The sequence below is a fragment of the Theobroma cacao genome, chromosome 5 (genome assembly GCF_053813885.1).
Source record: "Theobroma cacao isolate CCN51 chromosome 5, ASM5381388v1, whole genome shotgun sequence".
In the NCBI taxonomy this organism is placed as follows: Eukaryota; Viridiplantae; Streptophyta; class Magnoliopsida; order Malvales; family Malvaceae; genus Theobroma; species Theobroma cacao.
Genome location: NC_142643.1, coordinates 41139629 through 41162615, shown reverse-complemented (window position 1 = coordinate 41162615; position 22987 = coordinate 41139629). Strand labels below are relative to the sequence as shown.

Here is a 22987-nt window from a genome sequence, read left to right as displayed (position 1 = left end):
ACTATAATTTTTTTGGTAAAAAATCTTTTATTCAAAAGCATATATTTTGAGCATCGAATAATGGATACTGGTCAATGCACTGAACAATCCACCGACAGAGACACCCTTGAAACTCTAAACTTAAAAGGTTTTCTTGTCATATCATCTCTACACTTTAACCAAAGGCCAAAAGCAATGGAAACTTGGTTCCTCTTCCTTCTCACGATCTCTATTTCTCTACTTCTCAAGGCCTTCCTCAACCTTTTCTACCCTTCCAAAAAGCTTCTCCACACTCTCCCTCCAGGCCCCGCCACTTTCCCTATCATCGGCGGCATCTTATGGCTCCGCAAATCTTTCTTCCAAATCGAACCAATCCTCCGCGACCTCCGTCCAAAGCTTGGCCCCATGGTCACCATCAATATCGGTCCTCGTCCCACCATCTTTGTCTTCGATCGTTCCCTTGCTCACCAGGCTTTGGTCCAGAGTGGTTCACTATTTTCAGACCGCCCCAAAGCTCTTCCTACTAATAAGATCATGAATACCAATCAACATAGCATCAGCTCGGCCTTCTATGGCCCCACCTGGCGGCTTTTGCGGCGGAATCTGACGTCAGAGATCCTCCATCCTTCACGGATAAAGTCGTATTCTCACGCACGTAAATGGGTTTTGGAAATTCTCTTTGATGGTTTGCAGTTAAAGGCTAACACTGGAGAAGCGGTTCAGGTTCTGGCTCAATTTAAATATTCTATGTTTTGTTTATTGGTTTTGATGTGTTTTGGTGACAAGCTTAGTCAAGATCAAATCAAAGAGATTGAGGCGGTTCAGCAAAGGGTGCTGTTAGGTTTTGGAAGATTCAATATACTTAACTTTTGGCCTAGAGTGACCAAGGTTTTGCTTCGTAAGAAGTGGGAGCAGCTTTATCAGCTACGTAAAGATCAAGAAGATTTGCTGATTCCTCTGATAAGAGCAAGAAAGAAAGCTAAAGAGGAGAACTTGAATAAGAAGGAAAGTGATGATTATGTTTTAGCATATGTTGATACTTTGTTGGATTTGGAGTTACCGGAGGACAAAAGGAAGCTTGAGGAAGGAGAAATTGTTACTTTGGCCTCTGAGTTTCTTAATGCTGGCACTGATACTACCTCCACAGCTTTGCAGTGGATCATGGCAAATTTGGTGAAGTACCCTTATGTTCAAGATAAATTATTGCTTGAAATCAAAGGGGTTGTGGGAGATGGGGCGGAAGAAATCCAAGAAGATGATTTGCAAAAGATGCCTTATTTGAAAGCAGTGATTTTAGAAGGGCTAAGAAGGCACCCACCAGGGCACTTTGTGTTGCCTCATTGTGTGACAGAAGACACAGTCCTGGGAGGATTTTTGGTCCCAAAGAATGGAACTGTCAATTTCATGGTGGCAGATATGGCGTGGGATCCAAAGGTGTGGGAGGACCCAATGGCATTTAAGCCTGAGAGGTTCTTGAGAAGTGATGATAGTAGCGGGGAAGTGTTTGATATAACAGGGAGTAGGGAGATTAAGATGATGCCTTTTGGAGTTGGGAGAAGAATTTGTCCTGGAATTGGCTTAGCCCTGCTTCATTTGGAGTATTTTGTGGCAAATTTGATTTGGAAATTCGAATGGAAGGCCATTGATGGAGATGAGATTAGCCTGGAGGAGAAGCAGGAGTTCACAACAGTGATGAAGACTCCATTGCGGGCCCACATGTCACCAAGGGAGAGATAAGGTCTTGATTTTCTACCAAGAAATTAAATACTATATTTCTTTTAATATCCTGTCCCCGCTTGTATGCTATGTATGTCTTGTAAAACTCTCTGGTCTTTAGATAGATACCATATGACTTTATGAATTTATTTAATGAGGAATAATTGTTAATGGGGCAACCTTGAGAGTTACTTCTCCATGAATAATAGGCAACCAACTTGATTGCTATCACACAATTTAAGCTTTTCACAAAAGACAAGGCATTCTGGTTTTAGGTTAAGGTGTCCCGAAATTTCTATGGCATTTCCTGTATTCTTGTCATGCAAATTTTCATTGGAAAAGAATGGAAAAAAGTTGTCTTTGATAGTGTTGTCTTTGAACTGTCCTTCATATTTAATAATTAATTACCAAGGTTAGTCGTAGTTATTATCATAAATACTACTCTTTTTTTTTTCTGCATACTCAGGGAAGTTCAAAGTTGACATCTGTTTTGCTCTTGTTTTCTATGTTGTCTGTATCTTACAATGGCTTATTTTGACCAGTCAAAGATTGTTGTAGCCCCAAATTTTTTCCCTTAAATGCATTTACATAAATCTGGTTTGAATTTGACTCCCCCTGTCAAATCAAATTTTCATGGAATGTAGAAAGTAAATGGTAGCAGCCAATTGGTCTACTGATCAATTACTTATTTTTACTTTGTTGAAGAAGTAGTGGCTTCAGAACATTCGATCCTAAACCTATGCAAATAAAGCAAATTACTAAACAGCATCCTAAGCATAGAAAGTTTAAAGTTTGGAAAGCAAGGCACTAAATCAACCATAAAAATCTAATTCTTCCATTTCAAGTCATTGGCTTGGACACATTCATATCCCTCCATGAAGTCTTCCGCGTGACATCTTGATGGAATGCTGTTTTGTCCTTTGTAAATATATGATACACAGTTCCCGCATGTAGAACTACACTTCAGAAACTTTACGTCCTTTTGTTTTTGAGTATATCTGCTTTCACTGATCTGCAATACGTCGAAAAAAGCTGAGTCACTATTGATGGCACTATGAATTGTATAACATGAGAACTCGGTTAATTTCATTGAATATATTTGCCCTGGCCTTGCTTTGGCCATGCTTCACTTAGAATATTTGTGGCAAATTTGGTTTGGCAGTTCGAGTGGACTGCTGTACATGGAGATGATGTTGACTTGTCTGAGAAACAAGAGTTCACTACGGTGATGAAATATCCATTAAAAGCTCATATAACTCCAAGGCTTGGATGAGGATTTTGTTGATTGTCTGCAGAAAAAGCTACAAGATTCTCTGGAAGCCTATATGCCTGCGGGCTGTACTATGTATTTGTGTATATATTAAACCAGTTTGATATTTACCTTTCTAAGCCTTAAATAAAGGCATCAGCCATTGTCCCCAAAGTAAACTTGGCAATGCAACCTCTAGGCAAGCAAATTATTTCACCTATTTGTTTCTAAGTTCTTTGTCTTGAAGGTTTTTGTTAAGATAGAAAACGCAACAAAGAAAAAAAAAAGGTCTGAATGAGAATATAGTCAAATTACTTATGTATTACTTGTGGGTATATAAGTGGATTTGGATGCATGATTTAAGGTTCTTCAAGACTTCTTATTTCACACTTGGAGAATGCATAAATTTAATTTGACGATGAAAACTTGTTTAATATTTAAACGATATATCTGTATCTTACGAGATAATATAAATACATAAAATTTTTTAATAAGATCTTTTGTCCTTAATAAAAAAAGTTATTATAAGCTAATTAATACCTATGAATAAAAAGAGTTATTGATGCATTAATTTCATATGCCTAGACTTTTAAGGAATTATGCTTTTGTTTTATGTGATTTGGCAAAATTAATGTTGTTGTCTTTTGAGAGTTGGATTTGAGCTGTATCGGTTTGGATGATCGGAGCTTGGCATTTTGACTTACAAGGGATGGGGCATCGGAGGCTTTATAGTGATTCTCTCCCCATACCTAAGTTAGTTTAGTAAGGGTTTAAACGAAAGAGAAAGAGGGGAGAGAAAGAAAAGATGAGATGAGACACCTGAAATAAATCAAATATTTTAGTATGATATGGTGTTTATATTTGAAATTTCAAATCTAGTATTACCATTCGAATCCACTTGTTATGATGAAAATATCACGTTCTTTAATCAAATTCACAAATCTATTCTATGAAGGTGAATTTTATAATATTAATCTTGAATAATAGTTTTTGAATTTAACATTTAATATAAAATCGATAAAGTTATATATTACACACGTTATTTACCTGATTTGTTTAACAAATATTTTGTTTTTTTTATAATTTTATTATTTGATCTTACAATAGGATGAACCTTATTATAACGATTGCGAATGAGACCTTTGACATAGATTTTTTTTTATTCTTAAATTATTTTTTTTGGATAAAATATTTTTATTTTTTTAAATTTTAATCGAAATTTTAAAAAAATTTATTAATTTTTAAAATAGATACTTCATTCTAAAAGTATAAACATCGTTAACAAAGATTATAAAAAAATTAAAATATTTTTTTATTAATTTAAAAAATTATTATTTTATATTTTTTTAAAAAATAAAAAACCCCCAACTCTCCTAAAAAAGAGGGAGCACCAGTGCTCCCTTTAAGGAGGCCCAAATTGGGCTTCCTAATGGGAGCACCTGCGCTCTTAAAGGAGCTCGATCGAAGCTCCTCAGGGGAGCTCTGATGCTCCCCAGATGAGAGTTTTTTTTAATTAATAAAAATAAAATAAAATAATATAATAATAATTTTAAAAATTAATCAAAGATAAAATTATTTTTTAATTTTTATCACATCATCAAATTAATAAAAATATTAACGATTTATTAATACCTAGATTTACGTGTCAATAAAAAATATTTATTTTAAAAATTAATAAATTTTTATATAATTACGATCAATACTTTGAAATGAAGTATATATATATATATATATTTTTAAGTTTGGAAAGTGAAAAACAATTATAATGGACATCTGGCCCATGCTCATACCAAACGGTCCATTAAACAAAATTTGGATCCTTTTTGTAATTCTTAGCCCAAAGGGCAAAACAGCGAATTTACAAAGTGTCGTTATAGATCCGGCCTCACTCTCTGAAAAACTCTATCCAGTTCCATCTTTCAGGTAAGCCCCAAATTCTTTTTCTCACTGTTTCTTCAATTGTTAATCAGTTTCTTCTAAAACGAAATTCCTTGTCCATTCCATCTTCACCATTTTTCCAGGGTCAGCCAAGAAATACCCAAAGCGAAAATGGCAATGGCAATGGCAATAACAACAGACAGTGGAAGTAGTGGATGGAGCATGGTATCTTTAAAGTCAGCTCTGCCGCCACTCACTTCCACGACTTCTTCAATTAAATTACCATGTCGCCGTCGTTCTACCAAGTGCCCTCAGCTTGTCCGTTCCTTCACTGCTCTCTCTCCTGTCAACCCTCTCCATTCCCTTGGCTTCTCTGGTAATACTAATGCTTCTGTCATCCACTTTGTTTTTTCTATATATAATTACTTCAATTTCGCTTTATTTTTGCTTTATAAGGTAACAGTTGGGTTGTGGTTTTTGCTCCTGGGCTTTTTACTCCAATAGCATCCGGTTTGAGTACCAAAGCAATTGAATAATTGAGAATGGAGGATTTTTCTTTTTTGGAGAATAAAATGCATGATTTTTACTTTTATGCAGAATGTTTATGGTAGACCTAGTGTAACAATTTAGTCATTTGGTCATTTTTAATCAATTACAGGGCTTTAATTGTTGTGTAATAGTATAATTAAAGTTGCTGTTAGCTGACTCTCTATGGCGATAAGCTAGAAATTAACTGCAAAGAATATGCTTAAATGTTTTGTTAGTCCCCTAGAAACTAAATGGGAGGAGGGCTTGGTTTATTAATTTGTTTTTATTCCATTTCTGGATGTAGAGTATTAAAATTGTTTAGGACTTTATGAAATACTTTGTTGTATTTTTCTAGGTTTTTTTTGTTATTTTCTGGGGTATGCTTGGTAGTTTGTGTTTATATTAAGGATTTGGGTTTTTGCTTGTAATTACCTTGGTTATTCTAGTTTCTGGTTGTTTTTGGACTAGGAATTGTTGAGTTCTCTGGTTTCTAATTTACTATGAATTAATGAAATTTGGATTATTGAGACTTTAAATGTTGCCTTTGATAGTTGAGATTTTGATATTAAAAATTGACTATTGAGAATTGAGATTGAAATTTATACATTATTTCTTGAGTGTTTTATTTGAGATCACTTGTTCAACATTGTTTCTACTCTTTAATAACTTCGTTTCATTTATCAGTAGGCAGTGGCATCATAGGATAGTTTTTTCTTTCAAGTTATGCAAAACAGACACTCTTCTGATCTTTAACTTTAATTATTATGTTACTCACCATACAAAACATTGGCAGACCTCAACAACTTTGAGCACAATTTCACCATAATTGATAATGGTTGTCGATTTTATGCTATGAGGCATGGAAGAAGAGTACCTAAACTCAACAGGCCTCCGGACCAGCGACGTGCACTCCTACGAGGCCTCACAACTCAGCTCCTTAAGTATGGTCGGATCAAAACTACCAGGGCTAGGGCAAGCACTATGAGGAAGTATGTTGACAAAATGATCACCTTAGCTAAGGATGGTTCTCTTCACAAAAGGAGGCAGGCTCTTGGCTTCATTTATGAGAAACAAATTGTGCACGCCCTCTTTGCTGAGGTGCCAGACAGGTATGGTGACAGAAATGGTGGATATACAAGAATTATTAGAACCCTGCCTAGGCGAGGGGACAATGCACCAATGGCATACATTGAACTTGTATAGGTACTTTCTGTTCTTAAGGAACATTGCATGATTGTATGAACAGTTGCCTGTTTTGATAGACATTAGTGCAGATGGACAAGGTTTGTCTCTATTATTATTTTTTTTTTTGAAGATCAAGGTTTGTCTTTATTCTTCTTGTGTTTACCTTCATATGTAAGTTCTTTGATGCTAGATGATGTTTTAGCTAAATTTTCGTGCCACTTTAATGTTCGTTGAATGAATGATGTCCCAACAAGATCTACATAAGTAAATTGTAAGTAAGCCACCTCCCACACCCTAGAATGTGTGGCTAAATGTTCACTACAAATTTTCTTCTGCAGGCCATGTATATTTTTTGATGATGGGCTGCCTTTTTTTTCCTAACTGCTGCACCTATATCTGACCTTCCCTTTCTGTTTTAGTGTTTTGGATCCTTACCATATTTCACATGTCAGGTTAACAATATTGAAAAGGACCAAATAATTGAAATTCACTTGCTTTGTTTATACTGTAGATGTAGTACCTAAAATATCTGTTTTCAGATATGTTAGTTTCTCCATCATTCATCCATCACACCATGCCCACTTCTCACTTTAGCAACACCTGTTATACTGATTCGTCATTATATTTTGGTGTTTTCACATTCTGCATAGTACTTTTTGCCTCTTTTTGAAGCTGGGTTCATACTTTAATTTCATTAATAATGTTTAGAACTATTGCCATGAGGTTCTGAATCTGCATGATATTTCACTCAGCATATCTAAGATGTACAAGCTGAAAGGTAAGATGTCTTCATTACTGTGAACCTGACATTTTGATGGTTCAAAGTTTGGGATATGTTGCTTGTGTGCGTTATAGGTGACTGCTGTGCTATCTGAACAGGAATGTGCCCGTCACACCAATATTGTGGCAGTTATGGAGTTTATTGTCTGCAAAGAATTTTGCTTAGGAAAATAGTTGTGGATAGCAAACTGGAAATCATTCAAATCTAAAGTTACATACAACCGTGGGAATGCATGCCACTCAGCCTTTTGATTGATCTAGAATTCAGTACAATATATAGCACAAACTGGGCTAAAACCGTGGGAAAGGGTAGCTAAGGTTCAATTTGCGTTTTAGTTCATTTTAGTCCAAATACTAAATACTTGCACTCTTTTTTATTTAAAGGACACTCTTTCCCTTTTTATTTATTTTTCCAATATGGGGTTGTTTCTCACACTTATTATTATTATTATTGAAAATATTCAACAAAATCAATAATTTTCAATAAAGTATCAACAAATTTTATAAGTATTTATCAACATAAGCAGTTTAACAAACACACACACACATATATATATTTATATAAAATTATTGAAAAAATATAAGTTGATGCTTGTCAGTATCTCGTTCATTGTGATGTGATTCATACCATTGTTGTAAATTAATATTGACCAATGAGATATATTTATATATAGGACAATCGTTGGTGAATTGTTCGTAGAATAATAACTTGGATTTTATTATAAATAATTTTACACTAACTACGTAGTAAAGAATTGTGAATTAAGGAAAAAATATCTATCTGTCATAATTATAATTTAGTATTATAGAAATGAAATAGAAAAGAAAAGAAAAGATTAAATGGTTGTCATATCAGATTATTATGTAATAAAGCCAATTAGTAAGTTATTCAAATGATTAATTAAATACCCATAACCCACTAATGATAGTACTGTTAGAAAATTATTCTTTATATAACAGTAGCTAGCAGCGAGTTTTGCTTTAACAATTCAGGTTTTGATCTGATAACTTTCAAGTACTAATATTCTCTTGGAGGTTCAATTTCCTTCTGCCAAAATGGAAACTTGGTTCCTCATCGTCTCCACTCTTTGCATATCTGCAATCGTTAAAGCCTTCTATAACCTTTTCTTCCCTTCCCAAAAACCTGGCCCCAAGCTCCCTCCAGGACCCCCTAAATTTCCCATCATCGGCAACTTGTTATGGCTACACAGATACAAATCCTTCTCCGATCTTGGACCGATCCTTCGAAGTGTCAATACAAAGTTTGGCCCCATGGTAACTCTCCATATCACCTATTACCTTGCCATCTTTGTTTCTGACCGTTCCCTTGCACACCAGGCCTTAGTTGAGAATGGTTCTGTTTTTGCTGATCGATCGCTGGCAGTTACCGTTAGCAAAACAAGTAGTAGCAATCAACATAGTATTGCTTCTGCTGCTTATGGCCTTACCTGGCGTGCTCTGCGAAGAAACCTGACAGCTGAAATTCTTAATCCCTCTCGGATAAAATCTTACTCTCAAGCTCGGATAAGGGTCTTGCAAATCCTCAAGCAGCAGCTGATCAAGTCACGAAATACCGGTGATCCTATCCCTGTGGTAGACTATTTTAGACATGCCATGTTTTTCTTGTTAGCCCTGATGTGTTTTGGAGCTCACGTTGATGAAAACCAGCTTAGAAAAGTTGAGGTTGTTCAAAGGGACATGTTATTGAATATTCATAGGTTCGATGCACTAAATTTCTGGCCAAAGGTGACAAGGATTTTGCTTTATAAGCTCTGGAAGGAGTTCTTGCAAACTCGAAAAAATCAAGCGGATGTTTTCATCCCATTAATCAGAGCCCGAAAAAAAGTGAAGGAAGAGTATTTGATCAGCAAGATGAAAGAGGGTAAAGAAAGAAAAGAAGAAAATGATTACATTTTATCATATGTTGATACTTTGTTGGATTTACAACTTCCTGAGGAGAAGAGGAAACTTGATGAAGGGGAAATTGTGACTTTGTGCGCAGAATTTCTTAATGCCGGCACAGATCCAACATCCACAGCGTTGCAATGGATTATGGCCAATTTGGTTAAGTACCCTCTTATTCAAGAGAAGCTATACATGGAGATTAAAGGGGTTGTGGGAGATGCAGCTGAAGAGGTCAAAGAAGATGATTTGCGTAAGATGCCTTACCTAAAAGCAGTGATTTTGGAAGGTCTTAGGCGTCACCCTCCTGCACATTTTCTGTTCCATGGAGTGACAGAAGATGTAATTTTCAACGACTTTTTAGTGCCTAGAAAGGGTATTATAATTTTCTTCATAGAAGAGATGGGATTGGACTCGAAGATTTGGGAAGATCCCTTGGCGTTCAAACCGGAAAGGTTCCTACGTGGTGAGGAAGAGGTTGACATAACAGGTCGGAAGGAGATCAAGATGATACCATTTGGGGCAGGGAGGAGGATTTGTCCTGCTCATAGTTTGACCATGCTTCATTTGGAGTTTTTTGTGGCAAATCTAGTTTGGTTTTTTGAGTGGAAGGCCAAGGATGGAGATGATGTTGATTTGTCAGAGAAGGAAGAATTTACATTTGTGATGAAAAATCCATTGCAAGCTTGCATATATAGCAGGCCTAGGCAAGTTTGATCATTTAACAAATGCTGGTGAAATGTCAATATACTTATTTAGCTTTTGGAAATGCATCTTTTAGAGATTTTTTGATGTTCCTTTGGAACTTTTGCATAGTCTTGACAAACCATTACAGAGAAGCTGCTACAGGCCCTCCCTCCCTTCAAATCTTGTCATTGAATGCCTTACCTGAATGTCATGCCTTTGACTTCCCCTTTTTTTATGCTCTTTCTACTTTTCCAATGAATTTGATAGGATGTCCATATGTTGATTTAGCATATGTATATATACATATATTGTTTTTCCTATGTAAGTAGATAAAATGTGTAGTTTTCCTTTGCTTTATTTAATTATTTTGCCAACACAATTTGCTTCATACTTGTACTCAACCTATTGAAGTTGAAAACTTTATTTGATAAACTATATATAATTCTTTTTTCTGAAAATTTGTTGAGAAGTATATGTAACTTTCAGAGAATAAGTCATTGCCACATTATGTATAATATAGCAATAAATCAATTAAAGATACCAACACATCTAAAACATCTCTTCAAATGATGTCAGGTCCAGCTCTGAGCCAAACATAAGTAACTAGTAATATTATGTAATCCTACTTTAGTTTAGGATGAAAAAAGTGATCTTGTAGATATCTCTCTCTGTTTGAATTCTCAGATTCAAGCTTCTCTAACCAAGGTTACATGGTCAATGGTCAATTTTTATTTTCCTGCTGATAAATTCAATGTTCTTCAGGCAATTTTAAATTAAGATTGATTGCTTGTTAAGCATAAACTACTACTAGTGGCCCAGTAACAGCGATAATAGCTATTTTTAATTAAGAATTTTCATTTTTCTAGTACTGAAGGTGATGTCTGTTTTTGTCCTTCTTCAATGAACCAAACAAAACAACGAATTTAGAGAGATTAAATAATTGCAACCTCCTTCTCAAATTGAAGTCATCAAGATTCAATCAACCATTGCAAAACTCTGTTAATGTTTTGCAATTTATTTGGACTTTTCTTGTACCTTGGACTGTGTCATGTAGCAGCATTGAACCCCAATAGAATTCAACAGAAGAAACAAGTTTTGGTCCTACTTGGAATACCCTGTATAATGTAATAAGCAGAAATTAAGATGGTTGAACCCTCTAAAAGGTCATTCTGATTGTTGATAATCCTTCAATAAAGAATGAAAAATTTGGCATTATCCATCCTCCATTCATGCATTTCCTAGGTTTTCAAAAAAAAAAAAAAAGAAAAAGAAAAAGACAAAAAAATTGTTGAGCATGGCGTTATCATTACAAAGGATAGTTACCTGTTCCTGATATAGAGTAGTTTTGTGGTCATCCTGCTCAACACGTAAGTATACCTTCTTATCAAGACAATCAACTATGGTTCAAATCCCACCCAGATTGGACTAGCTTTTTACAGATTATACCATTGAATTAACATAACCACAAAAAAAAAAAAGAGACCAAAGCTAGTCAATATAAAACCTCCTGCTTCAATCCTTTAAAATCTCAGTTGATGTGTTTGCCGACTCATTGGCAAGGTTCGGTGTTGACAGTAGAGTCCTGTTTTAGACAGTAATCTATTAGTGGTGTTGTATGGTCCTTTTTCTCTTCAGTGTTGTATGACTTTTTATTTCGGTGTTATTGATGTTGCAGACAGCAGTATAAGTTAGTCTAGTGTTCTGTTTCAGCTATCCTCTTTATTGGAAAGCTGTTTTTATTACCGCCATGATGGCGATGAATAAAATAACCAACATGATTGAGAAAAACAACAAGTATATATCCTTATCAAGACTTATGGTTCAAACCTACCACATTGCACTAGCTTTATACAGTTTATATAATTGAATTAATAAGAATAAACAAAAGACCAAAGCCAGTCAATAAATTCTTTGCTTTAATTCTTTTAAATCCAGTCCACTAGACATTTCCTTTCTGATTTGCCAGAATGGAAACTTGGCTTATCATCATATCCTCTCTCTGCATTCCTGCAATCCTTAAAGCCGTCTTTAACCTTCTTTATCCTTCGAGAAGACCTACCCACAACCTTCCTCCAAGCCCTTTTACCTTCCCAATCATTGAGAGCCTCTCCTGGCTACCCAAAACCTTCGCTGACCTTGAACCGATCCTCAGAGACCTCCACCCAAAGTTTGGTCCCATGGTAGGTATTGGCCCTCACCCTGCTATCTTTATTTCTGACCGCTTCCTTATCCACCAAGCCTTGGTCCAAAATGGTGCAGTTTTGGCTGATCGTCCTCCAGCTCTTATCGCTTGCAGAATTATTAATAGCAACCAACGTACCATCGATACTACTGTTTATGGGCTTACATGGCGTGTTCTACGCAGGAACCTCACAGCAGAAATACTCAACCATTCCCGCGTCAAATCTTATTCTCATGGCCGCAAATTGGTCTTGCAAATACTTAAGGAGAAGCTCAGTGTGAAGGCTGGTGAAGCTGTCCTTGTGGTGAACTATCTTAGATATGCCATGTGCTGTTTACTAGTCCTTAAGTGTTTCGGTGACAAGCTTGATGAAAGCCAGATGAAAAAAATTAAGGTTGCTCAGCATTGCGTTCTACTGAACGTAGAGGTGTTCAATTTAATAAACTTTTGGCCAAAAGTGACACAGATATTGTTTTGCAAGAAATGGAAATATATCTTTCAAATTCACAAAAATCAAGAAGATCTATTGATCCCTTTGATAAAGGCCAGAAAGAAGGTGAAGAAAGAAAACTTGAGCAAGGAGAAAGAGGATAAAAAGATCGAAGATAAAGAAGAGCATATTGTATCATATGTTGATACACTGCTGGATTTAAAACTCCATGAGGAGAAGAGGAAACTTGATGAAGGGGAAATGGTAAGTTCGTGCTCGGAGTTTCTTAATGTTGGCACAGATACTACATCCACAGCGTTGCATTGGATTACGGTAAATTTGGTGAAATATCCACATGTTCAAGAAAAGCTACTTAAGGAGATTAAAGGGGTCGTGGGAGATGGAAAAGAAGAGGTTGACGAAGATGACTTGTAGACGATGCGTTATTTGAAGGCAGTGATCTTGGAAGGGCAAAGAGGGCAGCCTCTTGCACACTTTGTGTTGCCACATAGAGTGACAGAAGATGTCGTTTTGAACAATTTTTTGGTGCCTAGGAAGGGTACTGTAAATTTTTACATTGCTGAAATGGGATGGGACCCCAAGGTTTGGGAAGATCCTATGGCGTTCAGACCAGACAGGTTTCTTAATAGTGATGGTGGTGAGGAAGTGTTCGATTTAACTGGCAGAAAGGAGATCAAGATGATACAATTTGGGGCAGGGAGGAGGATATGTCCTGCTTATGGTTTGGCTATGCTTCATTTGGAGTATTTTGTAGCGAATTTAGTTTTGTCATTTGAATGGAAGGCTGTGGATGGAGATGACATTGATTTGTCAGAGAAGCAAGAATTTACAATGGTAATGAAGAATCCGTTGTAGGCTCACATATATCCCAGGTTTAGGTAATAAGGCTGTGGTTGATCAAACAACTAATATTAATTTAAAAATTTTATAAGTGGCATGCATAGTTTGTGCGTATATATATATATATTTTGGAAGAAACAGTTCGTATATATTTTAATACTGTTGTTTACTAAAAAGGGTACTATAGTTTCTTTGTACTATTTTATTGAACCGGATAAGATCAATGGTCCCATATTGATTTAGAATATGGATATATGTTTGTATAATAAAAAGAAAAGGCATATGTATATATCTTCTTGACTATTCTTGATGGATTCTCTGTCTCTCTTTGTATCTCAACTTATCCATTGCCTGTACAAGTATATTATTTTCCCATGTTTTCTTTCTAACAAGAGTGACACATAAGAATCCACCTTTGAGAAGCAACTGGACAAAACAGAGCAGGATACTTTACAGAAAGCAGGGAACATACACTCTGAGGCCGAATGAGAACATTTTGATTTTCTTAGGAACTTATTTTGAACTAAAATATTTGGAACATTTTGATATTTATCTTTTGAATCAATAGATGATTCTAACACTCTGAAAACAATGGGCAGAAAACGAAGATAAATTGGATAAAACTAAATTTGAATCATATCAATTCTAGTAAGTAATTACGAGTCCCACTAATGAGTGATGTACACATAATTTCATTTAAACACAAAATATCTCAACTATTAACAAATCTATTACAGACACAAAAGTCTTCTCCAAAGTATGGACATACACCAAAAATCAAGAAAATCAAAGGATATGAAATTTAGGCGGACGAACACTGCAAGGGAGAAACTTGACTGATATGAGGCATGGCAGCAGACAAGCCATACTTCTTCAAATGCATTTCCAGCCTATAAGGACCCTATCTCTGTAAAGTAACTGCAAGTTGAACTCACCTTCTGACTTGTTTCTTTTTTTTTTACGAACTCACCATCTTACTTCAATTAATTGAAAGAAATTTGAACATTCTGCAATCACAATAGTGTCTCACTTGTATAACACCGTGTAGCCTTATTCCAGCTTGGGGCAACTAAATGGTATCCTCAGTTTCTTCTTCAAAAATTTGAACATTCTATAACCACAATAGCAGCAATATATCAAAAGGTGAAACATTGATACTAGCATTTTCAACGTTAGATGATATACAAACAGGTCTTGAAGGCTACAAGGAAAATAATGCAAGTGATAAATTTATATATGTTTAATGAAATTAGAAAGTACCTGTTCGATATATAACTGTTCTACGGTGGCATTAAGGTCACCAGCCCAACGCCCATTATGGTCTGTTTCTGCTAGTTGTACTCTTTGTAGTTTCGGTGTGCTAATAGCTCCCTGACAAAAGCTGGTCAATCTCGGACATTGACTCACAATTACTTGTTCTAATGATGGGAACTTGAAGGTGTGATCCCCTGAACAGAAGCTTCTGAGGCTTGCTAAACAATGAAGTTCCAAACATTTCAACTCTGTGAAAATAATCTCATACGTTGCTTCATCATCTGCTTCGCTTGCGACTACTTCTTTCACCATTTCACATTCCCTTATACTCATTGTGACAAGACGCATCAAACTTTGGACTTCGGAGGATGTAATCACCTCTACCATCCCTTTGCAGTTCCTGACATATAAACTTGTAAGATTTTCAAAAGATGCGGATGATACTCCTAAATTAATCAAACTGTCACATCTCCAAACTTTAAGAGTTTCAAGCCTTGCACAAATATGACCCAGTGGTGACTCTTGCTTCCATAGCTGTGTCAACCTAGGGAACATGTACAAGACTAACTTCTTAATTTTTGGGAGCATCCAGACTTCTTTCTCTTCACCAACATTTCCTTCGGAAGGAGACAGCTCTTTGAAGCTGCAATGACCCACCAGAAGCTCTTCTAGATTGTAAAATCTTCGGAGGAAAGAAAATGGATAAATAGCTGATTCGCAAGAAATCCCAAGAACTTTTATATGGCAAAATAGGTTTTCTGGAAACTGGCCACCACATATCATTGCAATGTCATCACTACTTAACCACACTACCTCCAATTGAGGGATGACCTGAGAAGTCAACAAACAGTAAGAAGTTGAACCCATAATGTTGAAATTAAGCCTTCAAACCATACTAAAATTTTCACTTATAGAAGCTCTCGTTAAAAAAGAAGAAGAAGAAGAAAAAAAGGGAAAATGGAGAAAGCAACAGGTTGCTGGTGTAGATGATTTAATCTAATTTTTTTGGAAAATTTCTTTCATATTCCCTTTTTAAATATTTGTAAATTTTATTTATTTATATGTAATTACAATGTCAATTTTTGTTTTATATATGTATATGACATGTCAGCTAATATTATCCACCACTACGCTAACATGAGCGAGCTTATAGAACCATTGCCATGTCGGCAATTTTCATTAGGATGATTGCTCCAAATAAAATAACAGTCTTAAATAATTCGAGAGATTATTTTGATTGATATTTTTATTGTTTTCTTTCTATCGTTCACTTTTACTTCATAAAGGATTATTAAAAAGTAGAAACAAAAGATAGAAGATAAAATTAATTATGATTAAAAATAAACAAACTAAAGAAATTAATTATGATTAAAAATAAACAAATTAAAGTTATCATCTAAGCAAAATCAATATTTTTTATTGTTTAACTTATCAAACTAATTTATTAGTTATAATTAGCTATACTATTGGCTTATAATTAAATAGAAAATTTGTTAGTTTATATGAAAATTTAAGTATCGTATCCCTCATTTTTTTCATAAAAAAATTTAATACTTGACCTGCAGTTTAGTCACTTGTAAATTATATGTAAAATAAAAGCTAGTTACTTAAAGGGTGCAGTAACGGCCCCTTATGTTATAACCAAAAACTTTTAATAACCTGGTCCTTTTAATAATTTTTTGCGAACTAAAACATAACATAAGATTCAAAACAAAAGATTATCTTAATTTTTTTCTATTTTACCAATAAAAAATTAGGTACATTATTAAGGCACTGAATGACTTCAGAAAAATGTATGAACATCTCCAAAGGAACGGTAAAAGCTTGTACCTTTTCAATATGGAAAAGTGGTTTCTGCATATTAGACTCTAGCTGCCCGAATATCTCCATCTCCTTGCACCCATATGTCTTCAAATTTTTTAACACCGGCCACACAGTGGTGTGCATTCCTGGGTAAAAACATTTCAAGTTTGGCACAATCCAAAGGATAAGGGAGGATAACTGATTAAATTCAAACCAAATTTCCTGTTCTAATCCTTCACCTTTCGAAACAATCTCCTCCACCCCACATTCTTGAACTAAAAGCCTTTCAAGTTGTGGAAGACCTTTGGCTATTGAAAATGGAAAGACACTTTTCAAACTCCAACATTGCCAAACATCTACTCCTTGCAGATTTTGAAAAGAAATATTTCCATGGGGATCCCTATTCCAAACATGCTTCAACTTTGGCAGACGAAGGAGATACATTTGTTTTAATTGGAAGGTCACACCGTATGTATCTTTGATTTCTAACTCTTGGGCTTGGAGTTCAAACACTTCTTCTAGTAATTCACAGTCAGTTACTGTTAGTATTTCCAGTCTTTGAAATACTCCCAGTACAGAAGATGGAAAAATATTCAACAACTCATCACAGTGCTCAGTTTTCAATTCTTTCATCTGACAAAAGGAATCCGTATGAAGTTGGTTATACCATAACCTCTTCACGTTCCTCAAATGGGAGATTGTCACTTTCTCCAAGTTGGGAAAAGCAACCTACCAGCCAATGTAAAAATGATCATAAGCAGCGATAATTCCAACAGCAAGTGAAAGGGAAATCAAATCGCTAAGAAAAGAAAATGCAGAGCACATTAAGAAACCCACCTGTTCATTGAACAGCGCTTCAGTAGTACTGCCAATAGTGATATCTTTGCTCATAGATTTGTTGATGAATCCCTTCAATTCAAGGCAGTGCTCGACCTCTAGAATCTTCAAGGATGGGAATTCAAGAAAATAGTTGTCATGGCAAAATCCGATGAGTTTCGGAAGAGCCTTTAATTTTAGGGAGTTTAATAGAGGGAATGAAATCGTTGCTCTCTTTCCATCTTCTTTTATCTCCTCCATTGCTACTATCTGTTGTATGCACCTGCAACCAATTACCTCAAAGCTTTGGAGCTGCTGCAGACATTCAGCCATAGAGTAGGATAATATGTGCTTTAATTTGTCACACCCCTCAATGATCAAGCTCGTCAAATTTTGCATCGAATAAGACCCTCTGGGAGGTTGGTAGTGCCATATCCTTTCAATGTTGATTGAGGATAGTTTCAGCTTCTCCAACTTAGGAAACATTATCTGCACAATGAAGTTTGAATTAATACCAAATAACATGCTGTGAAAGGTCATGTGTGACGTTTGTCACCTACTATTTTATTGTTAAAATAATAAATTTATTTTAATAAGTGTAAAATATCTATTGAATTAAATTTTATTGAAAATATATAACATTTTTATTTTTTACATTAAAACAATTAATCATAAAAAATACACTAAAATCAACATTTCCATTCATAATATATAATATCAAAGACACTAATTAGCTAAGAAAAAAACAGGACAGTTTTTTCTTTTTTTAAAAAAAGTTGGTAATTTATTGATAACAAAAACTAGAATGCCCTGAAGAGTCTTATACTTTAGTAGGTAAAGACTCCTTTTAGCATCAAAAGTAGCTTAGAGAAGAGTCAATAACTATACAATTGCAAAATAATACAACCTGCTCAAAAGGAAACTGGCAGCACCCGCAAAAAGAAACAGCCCCTATACGATAATTAAGTTCTGGCTGAAACCTAACACGATGCAACAGGTAAAAACCAAGAAAACCAGATGACAGCTCTTTAACTACTAAAGGGACGTTAAGATGGTACTAAAGTCATAACCTGATATTCTAATGTGTAAATATGTAGTTTGAAGAATACTGGCCGAATGCCACCCGCTATGCGGGTGAAAGAAAAAGATAAATAAATGTTACATAAATAAATTATAATTTATTTCTTAAAAATAATTAAAGTACAAAGTTATGTTTTTGGGGAGTGGGGAAATGGTGGAAGAAGAGTGGACAGAAAATTAAGGAGAATCAAGAGATCAAAAAGGAATGAATGATCATAAGAAGTAACAAGATTTTTAATTAGCACATGAAAAAAAATCATCTTATTAATATATATATATATATATATATATATGCCTTTGAATATATATATATATATATATATATATATATATATTGTGTGTATTATAATTGTCTGTAAAATATCAAGTGGCATAATTTTAGAAATATTAGAATATATATAAAATCTCTTGTTAAACCATCAATCCTACCAATTAAGACAATAGCTATCATATAAGAGTTTATAGAAGAACAAGTATAACATATCACTTCCTTTAACCTATTTATTTTTTGGAGAAATATTGTTAAGATGTATACCTTTAACCTAGCTATCATATGGCATTGGGTGAACGAAAAATTATTAAATACCTTGTCATTGAAAAGTGGCAACTCTTTTGGAGAAATAGAAGTCGAACTGTTGTTTTCAGAGCAAAAGCTAATAAGTTTTGGCAGATCCTGAAGTATCAAGGACTGTAGTTGAAGAAACTCAATTTTGTCAACAATATCATTATCTTTAATGATATATTGGACCAACGCACCATTTTGGATATGAAGATTCTTCAACATTCGAAAACTTTCCCTATATTCTGACTCATGTAGCAAAATCTTGACACCTGTCATTTCATCTAGATGTAGATTTTCCGCTTTGTTCAATAACATTTTCAATCCATAACTTAGATACTCAATGCCTGTATCTAGCTTGAGTTTCAGTGTCCTTGTCCTTGTCCTCGAGTATCCAATCTGACCATCCCAATCCCATGCTTCTCCTATGAAAATCCTGTATATTTGCAAATTTTCGAAGAACAAGTCTTTTGGAATAATCTTGGCATTAGGGATACAAACATCTAAGGTGGTTAAACAAGACAAAGCCTTGAATTCAGCAAAACTGGCATTGCTTGGTTGAGTGTGTCCCTCTGCTTCCCATTGAACACGACTGTTACCCATGTACAATTCTTCCAATCTAGACAAACTAGATAAGATGCCGGGTGTAATTCTTTTGAGTTTGGTACAACCATGTAGATCTAATAACTTTAACTTAATCAGCTTTCCAATTTCCTCAGGTAACATTTTAATATCAGAATCCAAAAGGCTAAGAATTTCCAAATTCTTGAGCTCTCCAATAATGGCAATATCTCCCAACACACATTGATCTAGGCACAATGTTCCAAGGTTTGATAGTAGAGAAATGGATGAAGGTAAGGACGGAAAATGCATTTCAGTCAAATCTAGAACTTTAAGATTTTTCGTTTCCTTGAAAAAGTTAGTTGGCATTTCCATCGAAGGATCCCTGCTACCCATATAGAAAAATGTAAGTTTCGGACATTTCAATTGATCAGGAAGCTTGAGATTAATAGCATAACGCAAACCAATTTTGTCCCAACTTTTCATTGCCTCTACATTTGGCCAATCTTTTGGAACATCCTCATTGTTTAATGCAAAGACACGGTTGTCCCTAGAAGCGATTGATAAGGCGACATCACGAATAAGGTCATGCATATCAAAGTGCAGTTCGGTGTAACTATCAAGTAACAAACAGGAGGTTTTGAGCTTACTCACCACCGTTAACAATCTTTTTCTTGCTTCTTCTACTGTGTTGACACCATGAAACAAACCCAAACCCATACTATATTTCAGCATGTCTTGAATAGCAACATTATGACCAAGTAGACTGCAAAGCAAGAAAGTCTGTTTGAGTTCCTCACCTTTTAAATGATTGTAACTCAACTCTATAGCTGCATATGCCTCTTCTGGTACCTCACTGAAGTTGCTCGAGGAAGGCCTCTGCAGTTGCCGCAAAGCATCCTCCCATTCAAATGAATCTTTATTCCTCAAAGCCGTTGCAACCGTTGAAACGGCGATTGGCAGACCAGCACACTTTTTAGCTACCTCAGTCGCTATAGACGGTAATTCAGGACTTTTATCACCGTTCCCTGCCATCTTCTTAAACAATTCCCAAGCTTCCTCTTCTTTTAAAACATTGATTCGAAATTTTTTCTGAACATCCATACCATTCAATGAAACATCGAGATTTCTTGACGTAAGCAGTATGTTGCATCCTTTATGTTCATCTCCAACAGGAATTCCCACTTTATTCAGCTCTAATCTTGCCCAAATATCATCTAAAACAACAAGAATCTTCTTTTCTCCCTTCAATCTTTCGTGCAATCTACTAGCTCTTGCAGCCACACTCTTTTCTTCTATTTTTAAACCCAATGGCTCTGCAATTTGGTCTTGCATTTTCTGTATATCAAGAGTCTGAGTTACATGTGCCATAACCACCGAATCAAATAACTTATCCCCTTTGATTTGCTTAGCAACTTCTTTGACAAGTGTGGTCTTGCCCACACCAGCCATCCCGAACACTCCTATAATGTTGATACTAGGATCTTTCAATGCCTCCATGATCTCGTCAAAAACCTGCTTTCTTGAATCAAAGGCCTCAAAATCTTTTGGAGATGCATACACCATGGCTTGAGGAGGATCACGGTAAGATACTTTGTCAAATTCACCTTGCCGGAGGAGTACATCAACAGCGTTGGCATCTTTCTCTGCTTTCTTGCTAAGCTGGTAACGCGACTTGAAATTGGGACACAAGCCAATGAAACACTTGTTATTTGCTTTGTCTTCAAGGTCCTTCGTTTCTTTCGCCTCTTCATCGATCATCTTGTCCACCTTGATCAGCCAATTCTCGACACCGATCTCTATCTTCTCAACGTTCCTTTTAGCAGCATCAACATCATGCTGCACTCTCTCTCTTCTTTCTTTCAACCTCTGAACTTTTTCCTCAAAATTCTCAACCTCTCTCTTATGGTGGAATACATAACTGATACGACGCTTAATTTGGAAGAACATGAATTTGGCAATTTCGCTAACGAGATTGGCAGCGCAGTTACTAGGAATTTCCATATTTTTAGGGTTTTTTTTAATTTTCGGTTTCAACAGTAAATGATGAACTAGCAGAGACAACAAGGGAGCAGACCCAAACAATACGAAAAACAACGATGATGATACTGAGCGCGATATAAAACTGGTGAGAAATAATAATTATATTATTATAATAATTATTGTAAGGGGTAATACAAGTGAATATTTTATTTTATTCATTTTAAATAATAATTATATATAAATATAAATATTTAATATGATTATAATTTAGAAATATAATGAACAAAAAATTTTGAACCAAATCATTTTCTAATGATAGTGGTTTATGGAAATTAAGAATATATTATTATTAAAGAGGCTCCTTTACTGGTTTTCTCTTTCATGAAAACTTGCCACCAAATTTCCTGAAGGAGAGACATAACTCAACGGCTTGCTCGGTGGGAATTGTATAAGGAAAAAGATTTGTAAAAAAAAAAAAAAAACACAATTCTAAAAAGGTATATTTCTTCAATTAATAAAAAAGGGAGAGGTATGTAAAGTGAAACGACTCATTCAGAAGGGATTTTTTTAGTACAGAGTTACAATTATTATTAAGTCTAATCCAAAAGTGTTTTTATTATTTTATTCTTATATGACTTAAAAAATTAATTGAGTTAGTACAATAATTGAGTCGATGTCTAAGTCTTTGTTCTTTTTTTTTTTTTTTTGAGAAAAGCTCAAGTCATTGTCCTCTTTTGTTAACATTTTCTCATGCTTGTACAATAATTGAACCGATGTCTAAGTCTTTGTTTTTTTCTAAAGAAAAGCTCAAGTCTTTGTTAGAATTTTCTCATGCTATTGGGTATGTCAATGTCTTCTTTGTCTTTCTTTTCTTTCCAGCTGTTTCTCAGCAATTTCATCTTTGTAGGAAGAGCAACAATCAAACCACCATGTGTTTATTGGAATATGAATTACAATGTTCAAAATTATTCTTTTTTACTTTTCAAAAGAAATTTAGACTTGCTATTTTAATTCGAATTTGGCAATCCTTTTTACAATATTTTTATCAAAAGCGGTTCTGCATTTACTGTTTTTTTCTCATCTTTTAATTATATTTAATTATATGTTACTTTTATCACATTCCTTTCTTCCAAAGTTCAAATCTTAACTTTGTCGCTAGTTAGAATTTAATTGAGACAAAAATAGGAAATAAGTCAGATATATCTTTTAACAGAAACAAAAACATGAATTTGAAATAATTAAGTTGAATGATTCTAATCAAATCGTTGTTTAAACTTCCTGTAAATCAAATAATAAAATTTTTAAAGTTTTTAAGATGTAATATAATAATTTGACTGGCCAAAGACCTTTATTTCTACGATGACTTGAATTGTTGTGGCCTATGTGAAAGGTACAACTAATTTAAGTCATTAGCATTCATTATTATGTCCTCTCCATCTAAGCCGGCCCTATATGAAAAGCAAAATGAATTTTAAGTCATAATAACTATTATAAAAATCAGCTTTCTTGTTTAGCGAAAATACTCTTTTTTTTTTTAAGTTTTATTTATAATAC

General features: G+C 34.8%; 2 protein-coding genes and 4 pseudogenes across 5 annotated transcripts; 5 read left to right on the top strand and 1 right to left on the bottom strand.

The window, feature by feature from the left end:
• Positions 1 to 104: 104 nt before the first annotated feature.
• On the top strand, positions 105 to 3299 carry LOC18599634 (cytochrome P450 89A2 pseudogene; annotated as a pseudogene). Its single transcript, XR_016026357.1, has 2 exons — positions 105 to 1717; positions 2858 to 3299. The product of XR_016026357.1 is annotated as a cytochrome P450 89A2 pseudogene (transcript).
• A 1553-nt stretch (positions 3300 to 4852) lies between these two features.
• On the top strand, positions 4853 to 6753 carry LOC18599633 (large ribosomal subunit protein bL17c). Its single transcript, XM_018120551.2, has 2 exons — positions 4853 to 5198; positions 6144 to 6753. Exons 1-2 carry the CDS (start codon positions 4994 to 4996, stop codon positions 6551 to 6553), a joined length of 615 nt encoding a protein of 204 aa, XP_017976040.2. The 5' UTR covers positions 4853 to 4993; the 3' UTR covers positions 6554 to 6753.
• A 1506-nt stretch (positions 6754 to 8259) lies between these two features.
• Positions 8260 to 10013, top strand: LOC108661858 (cytochrome P450 89A2 pseudogene; annotated as a pseudogene).
• A 1858-nt stretch (positions 10014 to 11871) lies between these two features.
• LOC148762917 (cytochrome P450 89A2 pseudogene) lies at positions 11872 to 12957 on the top strand (annotated as a pseudogene).
• LOC148762916 (cytochrome P450 89A2 pseudogene) lies at positions 12948 to 13668 on the top strand (annotated as a pseudogene).
• A 322-nt stretch (positions 13669 to 13990) lies between these two features.
• On the bottom strand, positions 13991 to 21581 carry LOC148762915 (disease resistance protein At4g27190-like). 3 transcript variants are annotated; one of them, XM_088806432.1, is made up of 6 exons: positions 18917 to 21581; positions 17272 to 17739; positions 16674 to 17163; positions 16462 to 16580; positions 14638 to 15462; positions 13991 to 14488 (listed from the first exon to the last, which is right to left on the bottom strand). In XM_088806432.1, the coding sequence occupies exons 1-6, from the start codon at positions 21452 to 21454 to the stop codon at positions 14447 to 14449; spliced, it is 4482 nt and encodes a 1493-aa protein (XP_088662558.1). In that variant the 5' UTR covers positions 21455 to 21581; the 3' UTR covers positions 13991 to 14446. The 3 variants fall into 3 exon arrangements, with proteins under 3 accessions (XP_088662558.1, XP_088662559.1, XP_088662557.1); XM_088806433.1 differs by having other exon boundaries at positions 16462 to 17163; positions 18917 to 20136; positions 20251 to 21581; XM_088806431.1 differs by having other exon boundaries at positions 16462 to 17163.
• Positions 21582 to 22987: the final 1406 nt, after the last annotated feature.